Source organism: Corvus cornix, chromosome 4A, assembly GCF_000738735.6.
Source record: "Corvus cornix cornix isolate S_Up_H32 chromosome 4A, ASM73873v5, whole genome shotgun sequence".
In the NCBI taxonomy this organism is placed as follows: Eukaryota; Metazoa; Chordata; class Aves; order Passeriformes; family Corvidae; genus Corvus; species Corvus cornix.
Genome location: NC_047058.1, coordinates 7,740,006 through 7,761,289, shown reverse-complemented (window position 1 = coordinate 7,761,289; position 21,284 = coordinate 7,740,006). Strand labels below are relative to the sequence as shown.

Genomic DNA, 21,284 nt, shown 5'->3' with positions numbered 1-21,284 from the left:
AATCAGCAGTAATTCATTTTATTCACCACATCACTGTCTCAACAAGGAGCAGAGGCAAGCAAAGTCCCATTTTTGGTGTTGCAGTGAGCTTTTAAATGTCCTTGGATGTGCTGGGAGGACATTTCAAACTTCTGACTGGACAAGGCCCTGGACAACCCGATCCAACATTAAAGCTGGCCCTGCCGTGGGAGGGTGTGGGAACAGACACCTCCTGGGAGCTCCTCTAACCCAAATTATTCCATGCTTCTCCTTTGTGATTCCTTGGTGAAGGCAGAGGTTGGGTGAAAGTGGTATGGGGCCTTAGATCCCAAAAGGCAGAGTCAGATGTCCTCCCTCTTCCAGTTACATCAGAAATTTGTTTATTCCTAGCTGAGGTGGAAAGCACAAGGACACCTGGGACAAGGTCACTGGGAAGTCTTAAATCTTTCCTGGCACAGATAACTAAAACTTTGAGATGTTTTTCCTTACAGTCATTCTTACTGCTTGCCAGCTTGGAAAGATGGTTACATCTGGGTTTTTTTCTTTGGAATATTAAGGCCTAAAAATTGTTGTTATATTGAATGTTTATGTTCTGTGGCTTACCCATCCCTTCAGGAAATTTTTGGTGTCAAAGCCTGGCTGGAGTGAAACCGTTCAGGCCTGTTTACCACACACTAATGAGGACAATGAGCTTCAGTTATCAGGAGTGGGATACTTTTAGGGTATAAGTTTGCTGAAAATTTTTTTTCAAGGTTTTTAATGTTCCATTGCTCAGTTCTGTAGTGTGGCTCAGGTTTTATTGGACATAACTGAAGTGAGGATGTTTTGCTGGTTTAACTCTGCCTGGTCTCCCTTGATTTCAGCTGCTGGGGTAGCTCTCGTTTGTTGAAGTGCCATTGATCATATCTATAAATTATACATAAAATGTTCTGACTCAAGGAAAACCAGGAAGTCTTGACATACATTCGATGAGCTGCTTTTACAACATCCATTGATTTTTCCATGGGGAGCCCAGGAAGCTGCCTGTATGGCAATGAGGCCTCTGAGCAGAGGAACAGCTGGGAAGGTGCCAGCACGTCTTTTCATACCATACCATCCTTCGCATCACTTACTTTGGAATTTACAAGAGAATTTTTCCTGATTTTTTGGGTCTGCTTCCCATGGAAGAAGGTAAAGAGTAAATCTCTACTTGAAGTATTCTGGGCAGTATTTTCCCTTCAGCAATGCTGTCCCTGTAGAGCAATTGGAATTCACTCCCCACCCAAATGATGGATAACTCTACTGCTGCTGTAAAATCCCTGGGCATCCCTGCAGCTTTTACAGGCTTCCTGGAATTCCTTCTCCCAGAGATCCTGTATGAAATTTGAAAGGATGAAGCAAGGCTCATAGATGAAAAATGTGTTTAAAATACTGATTTTACAAATCTCTCTCTTCCCGTCGAATCGCTAACCCTGTAATGTGAGGAAAGCCCTGTAATGTGGGCAAGTGCTTTATAGGGTTATCTCCCACTCCTGTTTTCAGCACAGAATTTAACTGGATTTTCCCTGCTGATGGAAGGGGGATCCCTTGTGCTGAAAACGAAGGAGTCCTAGAATGGAAAGGAACATTCTTCATTCACTGTGAGGGGAATTTTATCCTTTCTCCAACTGCCTACCCCAGCAGCTTTTGTTTTAACAGCTCTTTTTAGAGTTCCTTACCTCAGATTCACCGTTTATTAATTTTTTTCCACTCCAGAATATTTTAATGTGCCTTTAACCCTGCATTGCTGAAGGAAGAGCTGGACCCCAGTGGGTAGGGATGGATTATTCTGCAGCAGACCGAGGCACTCAGCTGTGGCTGAGTTTTGCCTGCTGTGTTACTTGGGTTTGCAAAATTCATGCTTGTGCTGTTTTGTCAGGTCTTACACGAGCAGAGCCGTGTTCTTAGAAATGAATTAATAATGAACTTGATGAGCTCATCTCTAGCTTGGTACTCCAAGTTTGTTAAAGGCCTTATTTCCCAGAAGTGCTTCATCTCCTACCACACCACACATAACCTGTTTATGGCTTTAATTAGCATTGAATTTAATATTCAGTTGTTTTACAACATCTACTTTATTTAAAACTTATATACCATTGAAGTCTGCAGTGCAGTGCATTAACAATCTCATCATGGACTCCAAATATTAAATTTTTTAAAGTTTCTATTTTAGGCTGAATAATTTGATCACATTTGATTTGAATAGTTGGGTTAACTTTGCAATTTTAATAACTCCCATAAATCTTCTGCGTTCGTTCAAAAAATATAACGAATAGTTGTTGCTGAAACAGAATGATGATTGATTTGTACAGGGGTCATTCCTGTATTTTTCAAGACATGAAAGATTATAGCACAATATTTCTCTTAAAATAGAACTGTTTGAAAATTGAAGTATTCTGAATTAAATCTCTATTGATTATAAGCAAATTTTATGGTGTCTCCTACCTACTTTTATGTGTGGAGTAGAACCAAGTGAGTTACTCAAGACTTTCCCTAAATCATGCTGTTTATTACTAAAGTTAATTCAGTTTTTTCCCTTTAATTTTGGGCATGTTGGTGTCCTTGACAGGTCTTGGCCAAATCAGATGGTGAGCCAGGATTAACACATCTTTTACAGTTTCAGTGCACTTTGACTTCACTTTATATAAAGTAACACCTAAGAAAAGCTCTTGGCAAATAAAATTTCAGCCCTGAGCCCCTATTAGACATTTTCCCCCTTAAACTGGACAAGAGAGCAGGAGACTGTCAGATCTGTCTGGCCTAATTTAGCATGTCTTTATCAAATAGAGCTGAGTAAATTGTTACAGAGCTCTTACTCTCAGCCCCTTATCTGATGAAAATCCAGGAGATAATTCTGAAGAACATGAAAGGTGCTTTTCAAACAGAAATCTCTGAAATGGAGGTTCCCAATGGTGTTGTAAATAAACATAAAGAGCACATTTTCCCTTCTTCCTTCATGTTCCCATAAACTTGTTTCAAATTCGTGCCTGAGGCCACGTCAGCCCTCTAATTTATTGTTCTCACATAAAAGCTCCTAAGTGCAGCACAAGTAAAACAATTTTCTGATCAGAATTAGCTGCAGGCCCCAAGGACTGGGTGAAACCACAATGTTCATGGGAGTGAACAGGGTGATAGTGGAGCTGCGTGCCCTGTCAGGGGAAAATACTGCACCAGGAATTCCTGGGACTGAGCTGGAATACTCCAAACCTCCTTTTCTGGGCAAGTCACCCGGCTCCTCCTTTCTACAATTTCTGAATGATTTACTCTGGACCATTTCCCCCCTCATTCAATTGGAGCCCCACTGGCTGATGCAGTTTGCAGTGCACAGCTGTGATTATCCAACCCCATCCAAATCAGCACTGGGGGGAGTTCATCCCTCGTGCAGGAGGCAGGATCTGCACTGGCTTTCAGCACCAGTTCCAATTACGAAATTAACTTAATCAAATTCTGCTGTAAATAGTGCCAGTGTGAATTGATAGAGTTCTTCTGGGAGCCAAGCAGTTCAGCTGCATTTCATAGATGACATTTAGTGATTCCAGCCCTGCACCTCTCTGAGATGAAGGCAGTGTCACAGTCCATGTTGTGATGTTATGCTGGAGATACTGAGTTAGCTCTGCCAAATCAGAAGATTTAGTGATAGAAATAAGTAATAAAAACAAGAAATTTTATCGTAATGAAATAGCCAGACATTTAACAGCATTATATGGCCTATTTGAGCTGATTTTTTAAAAACTATGTGGAAGCAGAATTACGTAATTTCACAAGTAAATCATCCCATTTCTTTAAAAATTCGCCCCTAAACCCCACCCATAATTCAGGCTATGCTAAGATCAGTTCTCTTGTTTGTAAAGAATGTTTTCTTTCTCCAGAGCTTTCTTTTGGGCCAATCGTTTGGTGAAAGCTGGAGTAAAAGTTTGAATAAGTGAGGAAAGAGAAGTTCCAGTTGAGCGAGTTTATGTAACTATTTTGGTAGATTTCCTTAGTGTTTCTTATTGGTTCTCTATCAAAGAGCAGCCTATCAGTCATTGTGTGCATTTATTCTCTGTGATACACGACTATATTTGTACAGTAAAGTGCTGTTACCTGAAGGGTAATTTATTTGCTACAAAAGCAGAGAATTTCTTTTGTCTATTACCCACTGGGGAAAACAAAAAACAACCAAAAAAAACCCACACCAAACCAGACTTCTGTGTGCAGAGGCATAATTGTGCATTTGTTTGACAGAGAAAAGTTAAAAACATTAAAAATAACTTTTAAAAAATCCCATTAAGTGCATGAAGTAGATGCACATGTAAAGAGGGCACAGATTGGTTCATTTGTCAATTCTTAAGCTGTCTCGGGCTTTTTTCCTATTTTTCCAGCCTGACAAATCTAAGAAGACAATGCATGAAACAAGATCAACAGTCACGTCAAATATCAAATCAGAGAGTACTCAGAGTTTATCCCATGAATGATTTTGTTTAACAAATCTCAGCAACTGTGACAAATCAAACAGCAGAAACAGAGGCTGCTGAGGGCTGATACACTGGGAGAGATGAGGTCATGGGGAAGGATCTGCTCAGTGTTAAATTTCACTGGGAGGTGGTTTGGGGCTTCTTTTGTGTGGAGGAAAATCAAGGCATCATTACAGCCACTCCTATTGCAGAAACTTTTATTCTCTTAAATGAATATATTACCTGCATAATCATAGAAAAGAGTGAAAATAAAGAACCTTAGGAGCCCAGATGGGAAATGCATTGTTTTTTCAGGTGTTCAGTATGAGAGACTGGTCAGAGAAGTTAGCATAACAAGTACAAAATCAACTTTTAAATCTACTTCTGTATTGCAAAGAATTTTACTGTGAATTCTGGAATCTGATTATCCCACTGACATAAAAAATTATAACACAAAGCTTTTTGATCAGAAATTAATTATAAACTGCACTGAATAAATTCTATGTATGAAATAAATGGTTCAAGAGAATCTCTGTTTTAATGGATTTGAAGATAACTTGATTCAAGTGAAATTTAGCTTCCACTTTCATTCTAGTTTTTCCTTTTGACCAAATAAGCTCAAGTATAGATGCAATCTCAAAAATTAAGATATATTTCTGCACTGAAATATTCCTAACACAAAGCAGAGGTGACCAACAAGGGCAAGAATTAATGATGAAAAGATGCAAGAAAGACAGGAAATATATTTTCTTTATTCTAGGACATATATGTTATTTATTCTATCTGTTAATGCCTCAGGATTTCATAGACTTAATTTTCAATGGAACATTTAACAGAGAGAAAAGTGGATTGCCTTTTCTTGAATTTACATCTTTTCAGGATATATAATTCATTTATATTTTTATTTGAATTAGATAGTTTCTTCTATAATCAGCCACCTCGTATGTGCAGTAAGTGAGGATATTAGCAAATAAAACTTTTCTGAGCCACAAAACTCACTTTTTCCCGACCTGTTCTCCATGGATTTATGGAACGGTTCTAACTATAACCTAAAAATTGTAACTTTTCACCCCTTTTTTGTAGGAAGTAAAAAAGGTTATCCTCTTGCCATTGGTTTCCATTCTCCTATGGTAAAGAAAATAGTTCTCTCAAATTTATGACAACTGAGATTGTCCAAGTTGTTTTATTCTTTTATTTGGTCTTTTTCACCCTGGGCTGTAGAAAGGAACACCCAAGGGGGTGAGTGTGATGCCACTGTGCAAACTAATTGCCTCCAGTCCCAGAACCTCCCACTGACCTTGGACTGGCTCAGGCCTACAACAGCCAGGAAACAGAAATTTATGTATTTGTACATTGAGGAATGGCATATTCTTGGTTTTAATACAGTGTTAGGAGAGCACAGCAATGTGCAATTGTTTCCCAGTTGTTTGGCCTGCTTTAATATTTCCCAGTGGTTCTGTCAGTAAGTGAATGTGCTCCCAGCTCCTGACAATTTGGGGCATTTCAGGCATGATTCACTCTTCAGTATCAGGCTTTGACTCTTGCAACAGCTCCTCAGTTCCTCACCGCCCTGGTGCCTTCACTCATCACGGCTCAGTCCTGGGGCAGAATCAGACTCTCAGAAGAGGCCCCGGGCTGTAATCCCTGGGTGATAACCAGAATTATCTCAGTAAATTTAACTTAAATACTACCAGGCAGCTCTATTTTATCCCAAAGCAATGACAACAGTGCCTGTTTGTAACCAACAGAATTAATTAAAGCCAAGTCTGATTTATTTAGAATTTAACTGAGACAAAGTACAAAACTTACTTGTGCATTTCAATGACTTTACTTGAGGCTCATCTTTCCCTGCCTTTGGTTCACTGGAGCACAGGCAACAAGAAACAATTAACCCACTTCTTGGTCCCCTGTATGTTGTTACAACGTGCTGTGGTAAGACTGTGATTACATCTTATGGGGATCTGTACAATACTGGAGGTAAAATATTGTGGCAGAGGATCCGTGGGATATTTAGTGCTGCTCCATGTCATCACAATTTCCATCCAGAATGCAAGCCCTGTGCTCTGATGGGTGGCCCAGACTCAGTGAAACATGCTGGTTGAGTTACTTAATTATCAACAGGAAAGAGTTGTTGAAATTATCCAAGTAAAAAGGCAGGATTTGTGGGGAGGGAGTCCAGCTTTCTGCCCCGGGGTTGGGGTACAGGGATGTGCCTGCGAAATCCCAAAGGTGCACCTGCCAGGGCAGCCCAGGTCTCCTCGTGACCACGGGGAAGTCCCAGAGCTGTTGGGGCACAGCTCTAGAAACCAATTTAGCAATCCAGCTCCTGGGGTTGTGCTGGCCAGGTGCAGCACATGGAGCCCTGCAGTGCCTGTCCCTCAGGGGGATGTTCATCCTCCACCCCTTGGGAGTCCAGCTCTGGCAGGAGCTTCCAGTGCCCACCTGGAACCCAATATTTGCCCTCAGGGCAGAGTTCAGAACCAACCGCCTGTGTTTCCAAGCTCTCCACAAAGAGCTTTTTATAACCTTGACTGCAGTTTTCTGAAAAATGAAAGTGGTTTACTCATCAAGGAAATTCATCAAGTTTATGCAGGGTTCCTTTTGAACTGAGTTTGCATTTCCTTGGGAAAAAAAAAAATTAACTGTAAGAAAATGAGCTGTAATCTCACCACTTGTATACCTCCTGATTAACCTCAAAAACATTCACTCATGCTTTTTTTAAAAACACAAAACCTAAAATGGAGATTCTAGTTCTTTTATCAGAAGAGATTGTATCATGATAAGCCACTGAATGTCATCAGATAACCCTTTATGTTGGCTTGACAAAGAGCTGACTCTGAATTGTGGTAAATGAGGTAAGAAAGCCCTTGTAACTATAGCTGGGGATGATCTTGGCCTTTGGAAGAGAAAAGCCTGAGCAGCCTTAGAGAAGGAAGATTAACTTCGGCTAATTCCAGATTTGGCCACTGAGGCCATATGTGTAAAGCTGATACTCTGGGTATCCTAAGAACATCCCTGTGCTCTGGAAGGTTAATCCTAACACTTCAACTGGTGTCTATATTTGCTTCCAAGATGTGACACCTTCAAATTAACAATGAGCAACAAAAGAAATTTTGCAAGAAATTTAAGGCAATACAAATTTCCTTGCACTGACCACACAAATGGCTGAGTTGGTTTTAGCTTGGAAAATGGTAATTAGTCCTAATTTATCATTGGTGCTTAAGCAGAACCTCAGCTGAAGGCACTGAGCCATCCTGCTTAATTGCCAAAGGCATATGGCAAAGTATGACTAAAACTATTTTGCTCCAATGCTAATGAGTTTAGAAATTCGGGAACAACTGATTAAGAACTGGTGAATACAAATGCTTAATAACGAGCAGGGACTGATGTCATTGCCATTCCTGCAATGAAGGATCTGCCTTGCAAGGGAAGCAAATGCCAGGCAATCAAGGCACCGTGTGCTGAGGGAAACGATGCTGGTGAGCACTGTGCAAAAGCTCTTCTGTAAATCTGTTAATCCATTTTAAATGTACTTCCCTCATGATAAAGATGAGTTATTGACATGCTGATGCAAACAACGGCTGGAAGCAGTCCTAACCCTGCAGCTGATATTTGGGAAAACTAATCATCATTTCCATTTTCATCTCATTTGCTCACTTCTGGCTTAATACTGAGAGGCAAAGCAATACAATTGTACGATTCTTTATTTTCATAGTTTTGCAAGTAAATTAAGTCCTCTCACAATTCCCTGTAAGAAGTAAATGTCGTTGTCCCCTTTGGATACTTAGGAAAGTCATAAGATCCATAGAAGGATTTGCTGCAGGCTGTGCAGTGAGTCAGTGCTGTATCCAATATTACAAATTAAGATCATTTCTCGAGCCTCTGTGGAGCTGCTAAGACCAGGAGATCAATATGTGCTGAACTGTGCACTATTTTTAGTGGAGAGTTCACTCTTCCTTCATTTTCTGCCTCCTTGCTGTGCCTACCATCTCCCACATACCACCCTCCTGGACAATAACAGTCACATATGTCCTTAAAAGCTTTTTTTTTCTTCTAGTACAAGAGGGAAAGAATAATACTGAATAGTTTTCTTGTTTTAATCTGCAAAACAACTGTCCTTTTGATATTTCATGTACTGTTCACTAATGTCTGACTTGAGGCCTGTGAAAGATGTTTTTGCCATTATAATATTCGTTAACCAGGAACATAATTATTAACAAATTTGATATTGCAAATGTTCAAAATGGAAAAAAGAGCTGCTTCCAGATAAACTCTCACATCAACATACTGGGAAATGAATGGCATAATAAAGAATTCAGTCACTCAGTGACGGAATGGTTAAATACATCCCAGTCATTATAGATGTCACTATTAGGGCTTTTTTTCTTCAGTTATATCTCCTTGTTGATGAAAATAAGATAATTCTTGATTTTCCATTTGCTGAACATTGAGAAGTGACTTTTTCCCTCTGTGTGTTAATTTCCTTCTTTCCCCAGTTTTTCAATTATATACTCTATAAACATCCAGGTATCTTACATAAAGAAAACTCAAAAGGTATTTTCCCCAAAATAAATGGTAATATTTTCCTAATGAAGGAAAAAATCGTATTTTCTATCAAACTAAATAATTTGGGGACAAAGAAAGAAAGCAGCACATCCAATGTGAAATGCAAATATTGAAGTACTTGCAATTTACCAAGTCTTGCTTTAGAAACCCAAAAATTTGTATTAAATCAAGGGAAAGCAGTGTTGATATCACAGCTCAACAAGATGAAATGTTTATATCACCAGCATTGTGAATCCAGACGAGCAAACAACCAAACTGTCATAGGCTGTTTTAGCTTTCTGAGGATACAAATTCAATTCAACTTATTTCCCAATACAGGTTTTCACACAATAATTATCATCATTGTATTTTATTTTCTAGTATTTTGGCAATTCAGCCAAGTTCTTGAAATAAATAGAAGAAACAATCAGAATAAATGTGATAAGCTCCTTTACACTGTGTCTCTGGAAAACCTTCCCCACACAGTCTTCACATGCAGCTTGGAGAGGGTTTGATTGTGTTTAACGTGGGGACAGAGCTGGACATTCTCTACAAATTTTGATTTATTCTTTGCTAAAGTGGGCATGTTTGGGTGTGTGTGTGTGTCACACTTTCCAGAGGACCTGAGGAGGATTGATGTCCTAATTCCTCAGATTTCTAGGCAGCAGAATAAAATGCCAAGGGCTGATTCTGCATGAGATGAACATCCAGAGGAACACGTGCAGTGTGCCTGGACTGGGACATCCTTCACTCCCAGTTATCAGCCACCCAACACATCTGAATCACTTTAACTGCCTGAACGGTGTTTTGTGCTAAGCATTGTCTCTGACTTTTCCAGATGACAGGAATATGTATGCCTTCAGATTTACGTGAGATATTCCCTTTAAATACCTCTCTTCCTCATTTTTATCATTCTATTAGATGGATGAATCGTTTGGGTCTCGCAGCAATTGGTTACACACCTGATGACAAGGATATTCACCCAGATGAAGGTAATGCTTCAGTGATTATAATTAGGAGAAGAGAGCAGACAGTACAAATCTGTTCAGTATTTCAACAAAGCTGGAGAGGTCATAACTGACTTCTTTATCAACATATGGCCATATCTTTTCAAATATCAATTTTAATAAGAATACATTTCCTTGAAGAACTACATTTATTGGTGCCACCACTAAAGAAAATAAAATCCTGAATAGTAATTTTAAGGAATATTTTAAAATAGTGATAAAGAGAATGCGAGGTTTAGGGTGAGGTGTGATCTCCCAGATCCCAGCCCTAGGGATGCTCATTCCCCTAAAACCAGTGCAGACATCACAGACTTCAGGGCAATGTGAGCTTCAGCAATATTTGTTCGCACGTCCCGAGCTCAGGTGCCAGCTTTGCCCCTTCCCCATCACCCACAGCAGAACCTGTTATGCCCAGTTAAATTAAGTGTTCAGGCTTGGCTCTACTTCGGCATCTGGAATGAGGTTTCTGTTTGAAAGTCTGTGACCAGAAGTTGGTTTTATGTGCACAGGGAGTCAGGTGCCCAAGCTGCCTTCTGTAACACCTCCCTAAAGCATTCAGAGGTTCCTGCACTCCCTGTGTGTTTGAGGTGCCAGACCTTTCCACCAGCCCGTTCCTGAGTGGCTGCCGAGCCCTGCGGGTGGCCGGGGAACGTTCACCTCGCCATGGAAGGATGTTGTTAAAATGTGGGATCTGCTTTCTTGTGGAAAAGCACCCGAGTGAAACGTGGAATGCTTTGTCAGCAGATTACTGGAGTGAAAGCGATCAGGACGACATCGATGGCTCCCTCACCCTGAAGCAGGAGGGCTCCTCCACGCTGTGCGACACCTACCACCGAACACCCTCAGTGAGTCACACACACTGCACGGACCGTAGGTCACCAAAGGACATCTGTGTGCCTTGACTTGCACGTCCCTTGGTCTGGGATATTTAAATACCATAAAGGCAGTGGAACAAAGCCAGATGTGATTGTAAAAATGAAATTACTGCTGTTCCTCATGAGCCAAGACTTGGATTTTTCCATAGCAAATCAGTTAGAAAGGAAGGAGAGGTAAATGTGTCCTGACACAGGTCTGTCACCAGACTGGAAATATGACCTTTTTTTGTAGGATTGGTGAAACTACACATCATAATAGGAATAGAATATTTTACCTTCACTGCAGAATATGAAAAGAATGTGGTAGATGGGATAGTTTGTATTAATTGAGATTGGTTTTCAATTATGAATATTGGATACTGGATGCTAGAGATTAAGATCAGCTCACATTCACACAGTAATCATGTTTTTGTTCTTTTTTGAAAAATAAATCTTTCTAGAAAAGAGGTTTTTTTTACAAGACTGTGTACAATACCATAGTAGTGACAGTATTGCAAATAGAACATTTCTATTAGACAAAACACAGGCAATTATGATAATTATTCTATGATTCTAAGCACAGATAGGACTGTTCTCTATTTTTCTTTCAGATTTTTCTTCAGCGTGAATGACACGATCCTCACACAGCCAGAACCAAAGAAAGAGTGACTGAGACAACAGCATCACATGGGTGAAGTTCAGACTGATTTTCACCCATGTGATGCTGTTTTATCAACTGGGATACAGGTTAAGCCCCTCCCTTTCTGTTTTTCCACATTTTTGCCTTTCTCTTTGTTTTGAATTAAATTTGTACACAGACCCAGCAGAATTCATTCAAATCGTTTCACAAGTTCAACAGTCCCCCAGTCAAAAATCTTCCTGGGTGCTGAAGTTTTTGTTGTTTGGGTTTGTTTTTTGGTTTTTTCTGTTTGGCCCCTAAAAAAAGAAAAGAAATCCAATTACGGTTTCTTTTGGAGACTTACACTGTCCTCAGCTGGACTGAGTGTAAGCTGCACAGGTCTTCAGGAAACCTGCACCAGTGTTACACTGTTCTTTCCATCAGGAGTTGCTCGTGGGCAGAGAATGTGCAAAACAAGAATAGGGAGTGGTAAAAACAGCACTTGTATAAAAGTTGTCGCTGCTAATTCTCTTCTGTTTACAGTGGTTCATGTTATTACAAATCAAGTCCATCTGATTACTAGATACCATAGAATGCTTTACACTACAGTCTTTTTCTTGGGTCTGTTCAAAACATTGTCTTATGGGCAGATGTTTTTGTATCTTTCCAGGTGAATTCTTCAAGTCCATTCCCTGAAGCCAAACAAGGTCGACACTTTTCCAGTGAATCCACGTATTCCCACTCTTCTGCCGAGGACTCCCGGCAGGATGTAGCAGGCAGCACCCAATCCTCGGGGTGCAGACTTCCCTACCGAGAACGGCGCTCGTGGCAGGACCTGATAGAGACTCCCTTAACCAGTTCAGGGCTCCATTTCCTTCAGACTGTCCCTCCGGAGGCAGAGTACATGAGTGGCCGGCCCGGAATGTCCCCAGACAAACGGAGACAAGCCACACTGCCCGTCCAGAGGCGCCACAATTTTGAGGAGGATGGGCCTTTTCCCCTGGTGGAATGTCCGAGGAGACACAGCTCCTATGGGCGGCCCCAGAAACAACGCAGCCAAAGCCTTCCCCGAAACAGAGATGTCCGGGGGAAGGGACGTGTAAAGTCCATCGAAGGCACCGATGACAACCTGGAAGAGAAGGTTCCTATTAGAAGGCACAATAGTTTCTGTGCAGAAGGTAAGCTCTGGGAAATGTTCTCATCTCATCTGCCATCAAAATCCAGAGCAGTGCTGCCACTATTCTCAGCAAGGATTTTGTGGCTGAACTGCTGGATGCTGGCAAAAACAGAAGTTTGTACTTGAAATGCCAGGATGTAGCACTAAAAAATTGAGCTTTGGGATGATCCAAATATTCTCGTTTCAATCAAAACAAACATTGGAGAACTGAGTAATAGGTTAATATAGTATTGAAGTTGCAGTATTGCTGCTTTTAGAGACCTCATCTGAATGATCAGGTTTGTTGTTAGGTTTCTTTCTTTTCTTTCAGAAAACGTAAAAGAAATTGAAGAAACCCCAGATGGTCTGCAAGAGCTCTACAGAACTCTGGAAGAAGCCAGTCTGTCAGCTTTCGGAGAGCAGCGGCCCTCCACCAAGCAGGAGTTCCGCAAGTCCTTCGTGAAGCGCTGTAATGACCCAGTGATCAATGAAAAGCTGCACCACATCCGAGTTCTCAAGAGCACTTTAAAAGTAAGTGCTTTATCACTGATTTTGTGTGTAAGGAACATAAACTAGGAAAAGTATAATCGTGGAATCACAGAAGGGTTTGGGTTGTAGAGACCTTAAAGCCCATCCACTGCCACCCCCTGCCATGGGCAGGGACACCTTCCACCATCCCAGGTTGCTCCAAGCCCCGTCCAACCTGGCCTTGGACGCTTCCAGGGATCCAGGGGCAGCCACAGCTTCTCTGGGCACCCTGTGCCAGGGCCTCACCACCCTCACAAGGAAGAATTTCTCTCCAATATCCCAGCTAACCCTGCCCTACAGCAGTGTGAAGCCACTTCCCCTTGTCCTTAATCTCTTTACATTTTCTATTGTTAATGCTTTTTTTGTACCTTACAACTAAGTTTTAAAGAAACTAAAAATCCTTGAAAGTAAACATGTTCCCACTTAAGAAAAAAAAGACACTATTTGTCACTCTGTGAAGGCAAGCTGTAGCACATGCCACAGACTGAGCTGTCAAACAGTTTATACTGTAATAGTTCCTGAATTTAGGTAAATATTAAAGTTTCCATAGTAGTTTCCCCAGCACTTAAAGTGAAAGAAGAAATAAGGTGCTGAAATACAAAATTTCATTTTGACGTGTCCTCTGTCTTTCTGGAATTTGCCAGGCAAAGGAAGGGGACCTCACAGTTATCAACAGTCTTCTGGATGATCCCAATTTAACATCAAAGAAGTTCAAAGATTGGAAATTAAAGAACTATGAGTTTTTCCTGGACATTTGTGAGTACAGTGCTGCTGGGAAGTCTCAAAATGGAGCCTCTGAACTGGCAAGCTCAGCCCCAATGCTGACACACACACACTCCTTCATCGAGACTCACGTGTGACAGGAGCCTCAGCCTGAGTCGCTGCTGGGTGCTCTGAAAGATGCAGTCAGAAAAACACTGGGTATTTATTGCTAAGGTACTCAGCAGTACTGTAAATACTTGGGTAAGAGAATAGTGCCACAGGATGCCTACTACATTGCATGATAAGACAATAATATTCTTTATGAATTCTTTTTGTTTGCTATTATCAACCAATGTCCGTATCAAGCTCTGCATTAGAAAGAAGTGGTGCAGAAGTGTAACTGAAAACAAATACCAGTATATTTAAAGTACTGTACTAGAACTCAGCTTATAGTATGAGCTCCTACAATCATTTTATATATTTAGATATATATAAATACATATCTATGTATATAAAATGTAACATGGTAGTTGACATTTCCTTTCAAAATGCCCTAAAGTTCACATTTTCACACAATTTTTCTTGAGAAAAAATATAAAAATGAAGACATAAATACATTGGCCACTCTTAGAGATGAACATTTATTTTTGCAACATTTCCAGGTAGTGACCATCTTTGCAAATAAAAGGACAGAGTTATCAAAATGTAAACTCAATCCCTATAGTGTGCCTTAAAATGTACACTGTACATCTAAGAAATAGATCCCAGTCTGGCCCTATGGGCACTCTGTACATGCCATTTAAATACTGTGTTTGTAATGTGCTGTGCCTGCCTTTCAAACGAAGGAACACGAGCAAGCAGGTTTGGCACAGAGGTAAGATACGAGTAGAACAATATTGGTTGTTCACTAATGCTGCAACTTAAACTGGTTTTAATAGAATTTGAAGTATTTCATGGTGAAAGAAAAAAAAACATCTGCACTGAGTAAGGTACATACTGCAGGTTTTCATCGTTTCTTCACTGTGAATTTAAGTGACACATGACTGTGAGTCACAAAATTCAAAAAAGCATGAGAAAAAAGCTAAAAAACCTCCTAAACTAATCAATTACATTCTGTGATAGACTGACATCTATAGCTGAGTTAATTATTCAAAAATTATGTAATGTCTGGCAATAATTTTTAACTGCTAGCAGTACATTTGCAAGTGGGTGAAGTTATTCAAAACATCATTCGAAAACCAATCTGTATTGATTGGTTTGGGAAGACACACAAGTCACACGGTGTATTTCACTTCCTTGCCTGGGTGAGAATGGTTTGTAAGAATCAGATTTTGGGCAAAATACTTGTATTCTTGGGGGGAAAAGAAGATTGCTCTGAATGCTACTGAGAACATAGATTTCAAAACCATTCACAGTTTGCTTTGACTCTGCTTGCTAGAATAGCTCTAAAAGGCAGAACGAAGGGGATGTGAATACAGCTGATGTCATTTCACTGAAACAGATTTCATTGAAACAGATTTCACTGATAATTTTTTCACAAGATAAACCTAATTGTCTCTCATACATGCAGGACTGTAAAATCCATGTAGTTCAGCATAAGAGAGGAAAAAATGTTATCTCAGTGAGGTCCTAATATCCAGGGAGAGATTTTATTATTCCCAAAGTCAAACCCATGTGAAGGTGTCCTGGGTATTAATTCCATCTCCGCAGAGCAGCTGAGGGGGGCTGACCTTGGCTGGACAGGGGGAAAAAATGTCATGGAAAAGCTCCCAGGTTGAGATAAAGACAGGGAGATCACCTACTAATGGTTATCGTAGGCAAACCAACTTGACTTGGGGAAAATTCATTTATTAACAATTTAAAATACAATTGCATAGTGAGAAACAAAGACAAAATTTAAAACACCATTCCCTTGCCTCCTCCCTTTTTTCCAGTCTCAATTTCATTCCTTCATTTCCAGTGAGCAACAGCGTAAATTATAGAATCCATTTGGAAATTAACTCATACTATACATGCAAGAAGTGATGGATGATCACCAAATTAGTTAAATAGATTGAACTATCTAAATTCCTAAAGAAATTTAAATATGACTTTGGTTTCAAACCCAAAAGATGGTTTGTGCTTTCATAATGAAAAGATCTATATTATTTTCAAATAGCTTTCCAAAAGGATTTCAAATGCCACTGTATTGTCACTCAAGACAGAACCAAGCATATTCAGTGAAGTCACAGGAAAACAGAGAATACTACTTATAGCTGAAAATGATAAATATAATTGGGAAGATATATTTCTCAGAAATGACACAAGTAGCAGGGAAAATAGATTATCTCAGTTTTAAGTTTAAATACAATTTCTGAAATATGAGTAGATGAGATAAATAGTTGAGAGTTCACACTTTCGCTCAGCTTATCTTTAAAAACCTTCCAGTGTCATGAGATCATTGTTTCTAAAATTTCTTGGAATTGTGAGTCTGCATTCTGCTCTTGCAGAGCAGCTCTCAGCAAACCTGATTTGCACTGAATAGGCCAAATAAATTGTCCAGGAGATTCATGAGATGAAATGAGATGAGATACACTGCAGAAATTCCCTCTAATGGGCTTAAGATTAACTGGGAGAAAAGTTTGAAACATTTGTCTGGCATTGCTTGTGCCTTAAAGCAAGCAAAATCAAACTGCTAAATTAAGCAATACAAAGACTTTATTCTTTCACAAATGTCAGCTGGCATTTGGAAGCCGTTTCACAACAACTTAGCATACCCCTGGCACATGTACTCAACTCCACCCTGCAGCCCTTCCCTCCCTGCCATGGGTTTCCTCCTCCTGGATGTAGGTGCCAATCTATATGTACTGCAGAGAGTAATGTGCACAGTCACCACAGCACAATTATTTGAATTTTCACCACCTTTGAACTCACTGGAATGCAAAGTGCAATACAGATACTGTATTTAAAAATTCATGCACCAAATCCTGCTCATGTGTTAAAATATGTCTAATTCTCCTGGACCAATAGGTGCTGAAACACACTGTACAAAGCAGCTGAAATTGTTGTGGTCGTTTTGATGCCGTATTTTTAAATAAGAAAAGAACGAGGTTTGGCTGTTGCATTCATCAAGGGAAATAAATAGCACCAGTACAATAGATTTATTAATTTACCCGTTTTCCTGCCTGAATTCTCAGGTAAAACTTGGTTTTTAACATATACAACAACATGGAAATGTTGTTTGGATATGATTTATTTAACTGGATCTTATTAGTGTCTTCATTCAGGATTCCTGCAGGTAAAATGTCTCAGCCCATAGACTTTTTCTGACACCCTACAAGCTGAGTCTTTTTGTTACTGGCTATTTTTCATTACAACTGATTTAATGCTCCCCCTGAGCTACTGATTCCCCTCCTTTTTTAATACTGTTCTGTATTCTGTGACATGTCAGATCTTTGAAAGTGTCTTAATAGCTCTCTCAGCATCACCTCCTGAGAGAACTGAGACATTTTTCTTGGTTTCATTATTTTAAGTGAAAACTACCCTGAGCTTGCTCTAATTGACAGGAACGAAAATCAAAGGAGGAGGAGGGGGTTCGTATCAGTATATTCAGCTCTCGGCTGCTGCCTTTTGAGCTGGAAATGTGGTGCTCCACTGGCTTTTTCCAAGGAAAAAGAAATGAGTGTTGCAGAGAATTGTACATGGCCACTTAAGTCTACTCTTACTCCTCTCAGCAGTTACAGCCTTCCAGACCAGAACACTCATTCTCCAAGGTCTTGTGAAGGACAGTACAGGTACCTTTGAAGGGGTTACTTTACAGCGGCTCTGAGAAGGGCTAAGCCTCCTCAAAAGTTGTAGAATTCTGCTGCTGACCTTCAGGAGATTTCACTTTAAATGTTAATAGGACTTCTGGGAGAAAAAATAACAATCAGGTAGAAATTGTTAGACTCAACACAAATCTGAGGAGAACAAAGAACATTCTTCTTATTTTTGTCTCAAGTAATGCGAATCAGGCCAAGAGTATCACATACCTTATTTGCCATATTCTCTCCTCATGTGGTTTTACTGTCTTCCAAAGCGGTAAAAGCATTCTTTTCTGCCAAAAAAATAGCAGTATTTATGACCAGGGTGATATAGCTGGGGGCTGTTGATCCTTGAGGAGGGACAGCTCTGCCAGCAGAGCTATTCTCTGATAATTCATCAACAGTTTGTACAAACTCTTCATGCAGTGGGGAACAAAGTCCTTCAAAGATGGTTTGTGTAAAACAACCCCTGGCTAAGGCATGATGCAGCACAACAAAACCAGCCCCCTCTGCAATGCCTGTCAGCTGCCCCTGAACTAGAGGATACCACCAGACAATTTAATTTACAGTTTAAACACTCAATTTGTCAGTATAAGCAAGTCTTGTGTCTCTACAGATATTCTGACTGTCCTAGAGAGATTCCTTCAGGAAGAGAGCACAGGCCTGTTTGTATTGCTGGGTCTCAGCTCGAACACCCCATTCAGGGCACATCCGGGTTCCCTACATTTAATGTTAGAGAAATAAGTGGTGGCTTGGTCTCATAGAGGATTTTATTCTCTCCTCAGTTTTCACAGTAGGGAAATGGTGCTTTTAGGGCAGCCAGAAGGGCACAGGTTTTCCACGGTAGATTTTCCATGTACCACATGCCTTAGGCCACCGAGACAACACATCACTTTCCCTGCTGCCAAATGATGTTTATTTACCACTAGGACAAAAAATGGGTCATAACAGGAAAGACTGGAGAAGCAATATTAACTATTCATTTATATTCAGTATTAAAAAGCTCTTTTTCTTCCAGAATGTTTCCCTCACTAAAGCTGAGGCTCAGGGTAGGTTTTCCAGGCAGGATGGTGTGGGGAAAGGTTCTCCGTCTCCTCTCTCAGATGAATTCATACCGAGTGGTTGAGGCTCTCCATGGGTGTTATGTGGGCACAGATCTGAAAATCCCATCTAAAAATCGCACCTGAGCCACATCAGCTGATGTATGGAAATTACATGGCTATTTAAACCAAAACTAGTGGGTTCTATTTTCTTAGTTGATGTTTATAGGTATTTTCTTTGCTCCCATTACACACAAGCAAAATGTGATGTTTCCGATCAGTTCCACTCTCTAACGTGGGGGCAGGGGACTCTCTGCTCTGGATGTAACTAATAGTGAAAGAAACATTTTTTAAAGCTTATTTTCTACATTTTACGGGTTTTAACACTCTTGCACATCCAGAAGGAGGTTTATAAATAATATTGTTTAAGCTTCTATCAGGTTTGAAGATAGGTGATATACTACTGGGACCTCCTCTTAAAAAAAAATAAAAAATTAAATCATTCAGACAGAAACTGCCTTCAGGAAAAGAACCATATTCATTCTTAATGCAGGCCAGGCAGATATACCTTTATTTTTATTGAGCACATACATGCATTAGAAGTGACAATTAGGGACTTTAAGCATTAATGCCACTGTATGAGCAGTATTTGAAAGAAAGCAATGTTGTAAAAATGATCAAATATGTCAACAACCTGCTGTTTGACCAGCTAAGCCCTGTAGCTTCTGTCCTCACATTTCTAGAATATTGTTCATCCTCAGGAGTTGGTGAGGGTATCAATACAGATCTTTTTACTAGCAGTAAATGCGTCTGTCCGAATGCTGCAGATTAACTAAGGATGTCACATTATACATATTAACTATTGCATTTTTTCACTAGCAACCACGAAACAAGTATGTCTTAACGAACCGTGTTCACTGGCCAAAAAACCAGTAAGACCCTGTTACCAGTTAAGACTTCTGTTTTACTGAGAAACAAGGATTTCAGCTTAAAAATCTGACGAGAAAACAGGTTAGGATATAAGAGAAATGCACTAGTATTAATAAACTTTTTACATTTGACACATACTGTATTGCAAAGACAATATCCTTGTAAGATCATTAATTGCTGGGCCATAGGTGACTTCTAGGTTACTAAATAGCTAATAAACCTTGTATAGAGCCTTTTTTAGATAACGCTTACATGTATGGAAATGTATGACACCCTTGTACTATGGCTTGCACTTTACTTGCATTAAACTGTGAAGTAGGCTGTAGTAATGTCTTTGTATATTCAGGGGTTGAAATACCAAAGCACTGGAGTATCGTACTGCTGGTGTTCAACCTGTCCAACATGCTGACAACGTGTGTTTTGCAAACCCCACCAACTTCAGATCTTTGGCAAATAACGCTATGGGGTCTCCATGGTCTTTGTTTCTTTGTAAATATAAACATTCTTACTGTTTCTGTAGCAATAGGAGGTTATAAACCAAACTTTCACTAGGACTGTTTTCAATAACAAAAAAAAAAAAAAAAAAAACTATAGCGCCTTGTATAAAAATCATGGAGACTCCATGACCTGTGGGCATTTTTGTTTACAAGCAGTATGTATATATGTATTAGAGGCAGAACTGTTATTTATCACAAAGTTATATTGTGGATGATTCTTTCTTAAATAAATATATGTTTTCTGTCGTTAAGAAGAATAAGTATTTTAGAGCCATCTCGCGAAGTTTGAAGTGTCAAGCTTCACATACGAGTAATCTTCTATGTTTCAGCCTTGTTTTTCTAATCAGCTGGGAGATGAACTAAGAGGCAATGGAAAACCACCTGTCCATGCCAGGGAAAATGTTGGAGTTGTAAGTTGTTGAGCATTCTGCAACTTTTCTATAATTCCCATCGTGCTTAATGCTTTGATGAGCAGATGCTCCATCGGTACCACAGTAAATCCCTCAGCTCATGGATGCTACAGAGAGAAAACCAATGGTTCTAGACTAATACAGGTCAAACGAGGTTTCAACCCCTGGATAATACAGTATTTCTTCAGTTTCACAACAGTATTTTTAATTTTATACTTGTCTATGTTGAGAGATGATCCAATAGTTTCTATAGGCAATGAACATTAGGTTTCTTTTTTCCCTCTTTCCAGATGAGTTCTGTGTGAATTACTGTAACCGGCTGCGTTTTTTCTATCACAGATTAATAACTTGTTAACTTTTTGTGTGTCTACAATGAAAATTTATGAATGGAAAACTTCACTGTGTGTTGCTCACTGGGCATATACCTCATGGTACATTGCACAGACATGTAAGTTGTAAGTTGCACTGCAACATTAAAAAAAGGAACATATTGCTCTTTTTTCAAAGATATTAACTTATTTAAGAGATATAGTCTGTACATTATTAAAAAAAAACAAAAACAAAAACAAAAACAAACATTTATTCTTCCTAAATTCAAACAAAGCTTTTGTTTTGGGGGGAAAAAAAAAAAAGTTGTAAACTTCAGTTGTAAATTTGGACTTCAATAAACGAATTATCTGCACTTAGATTGTGCGTTTCTGGAGGATTTTGTGTGTTCTGAGGGTAATCCAGGCTGAGTGCGATGCGGGATGAGGGGCATCCTTCCCGGTCTGAGGGCCATGCC

At 39.7% G+C, this 21,284-nt stretch overlaps 1 protein-coding gene across 2 annotated transcripts in view; it reads left to right on the top strand.

The window, feature by feature from the left end:
• The window catches only part of LOC104691305 (connector enhancer of kinase suppressor of ras 2-like), a 174,426-nt gene extending 153,238 nt beyond the window's left edge, over nt 1–21,188 (top strand). Inside the window, exons 21-25 of one of the 2 annotated variants that reach the window (XM_020584773.2) lie at nt 9,897–9,967; nt 10,724–10,827; nt 12,126–12,633; nt 12,943–13,142; nt 13,784–21,188. In XM_020584773.2, the coding sequence (XP_020440362.1) occupies nt 9,897–9,967; nt 10,724–10,827; nt 12,126–12,633; nt 12,943–13,142; nt 13,784–13,999 (1,099 nt within the window). In that variant the 3' untranslated portion in view covers nt 14,000–21,188. The remainder of the gene's footprint in view (nt 1–9,896; nt 9,968–10,723; nt 10,828–12,125; nt 12,634–12,942; nt 13,143–13,783) is intronic. The other variant, XM_010402748.4, reaches the window with a different exon arrangement.
• The last annotated feature ends 96 nt before the right edge of the window (nt 21,189–21,284 follow it).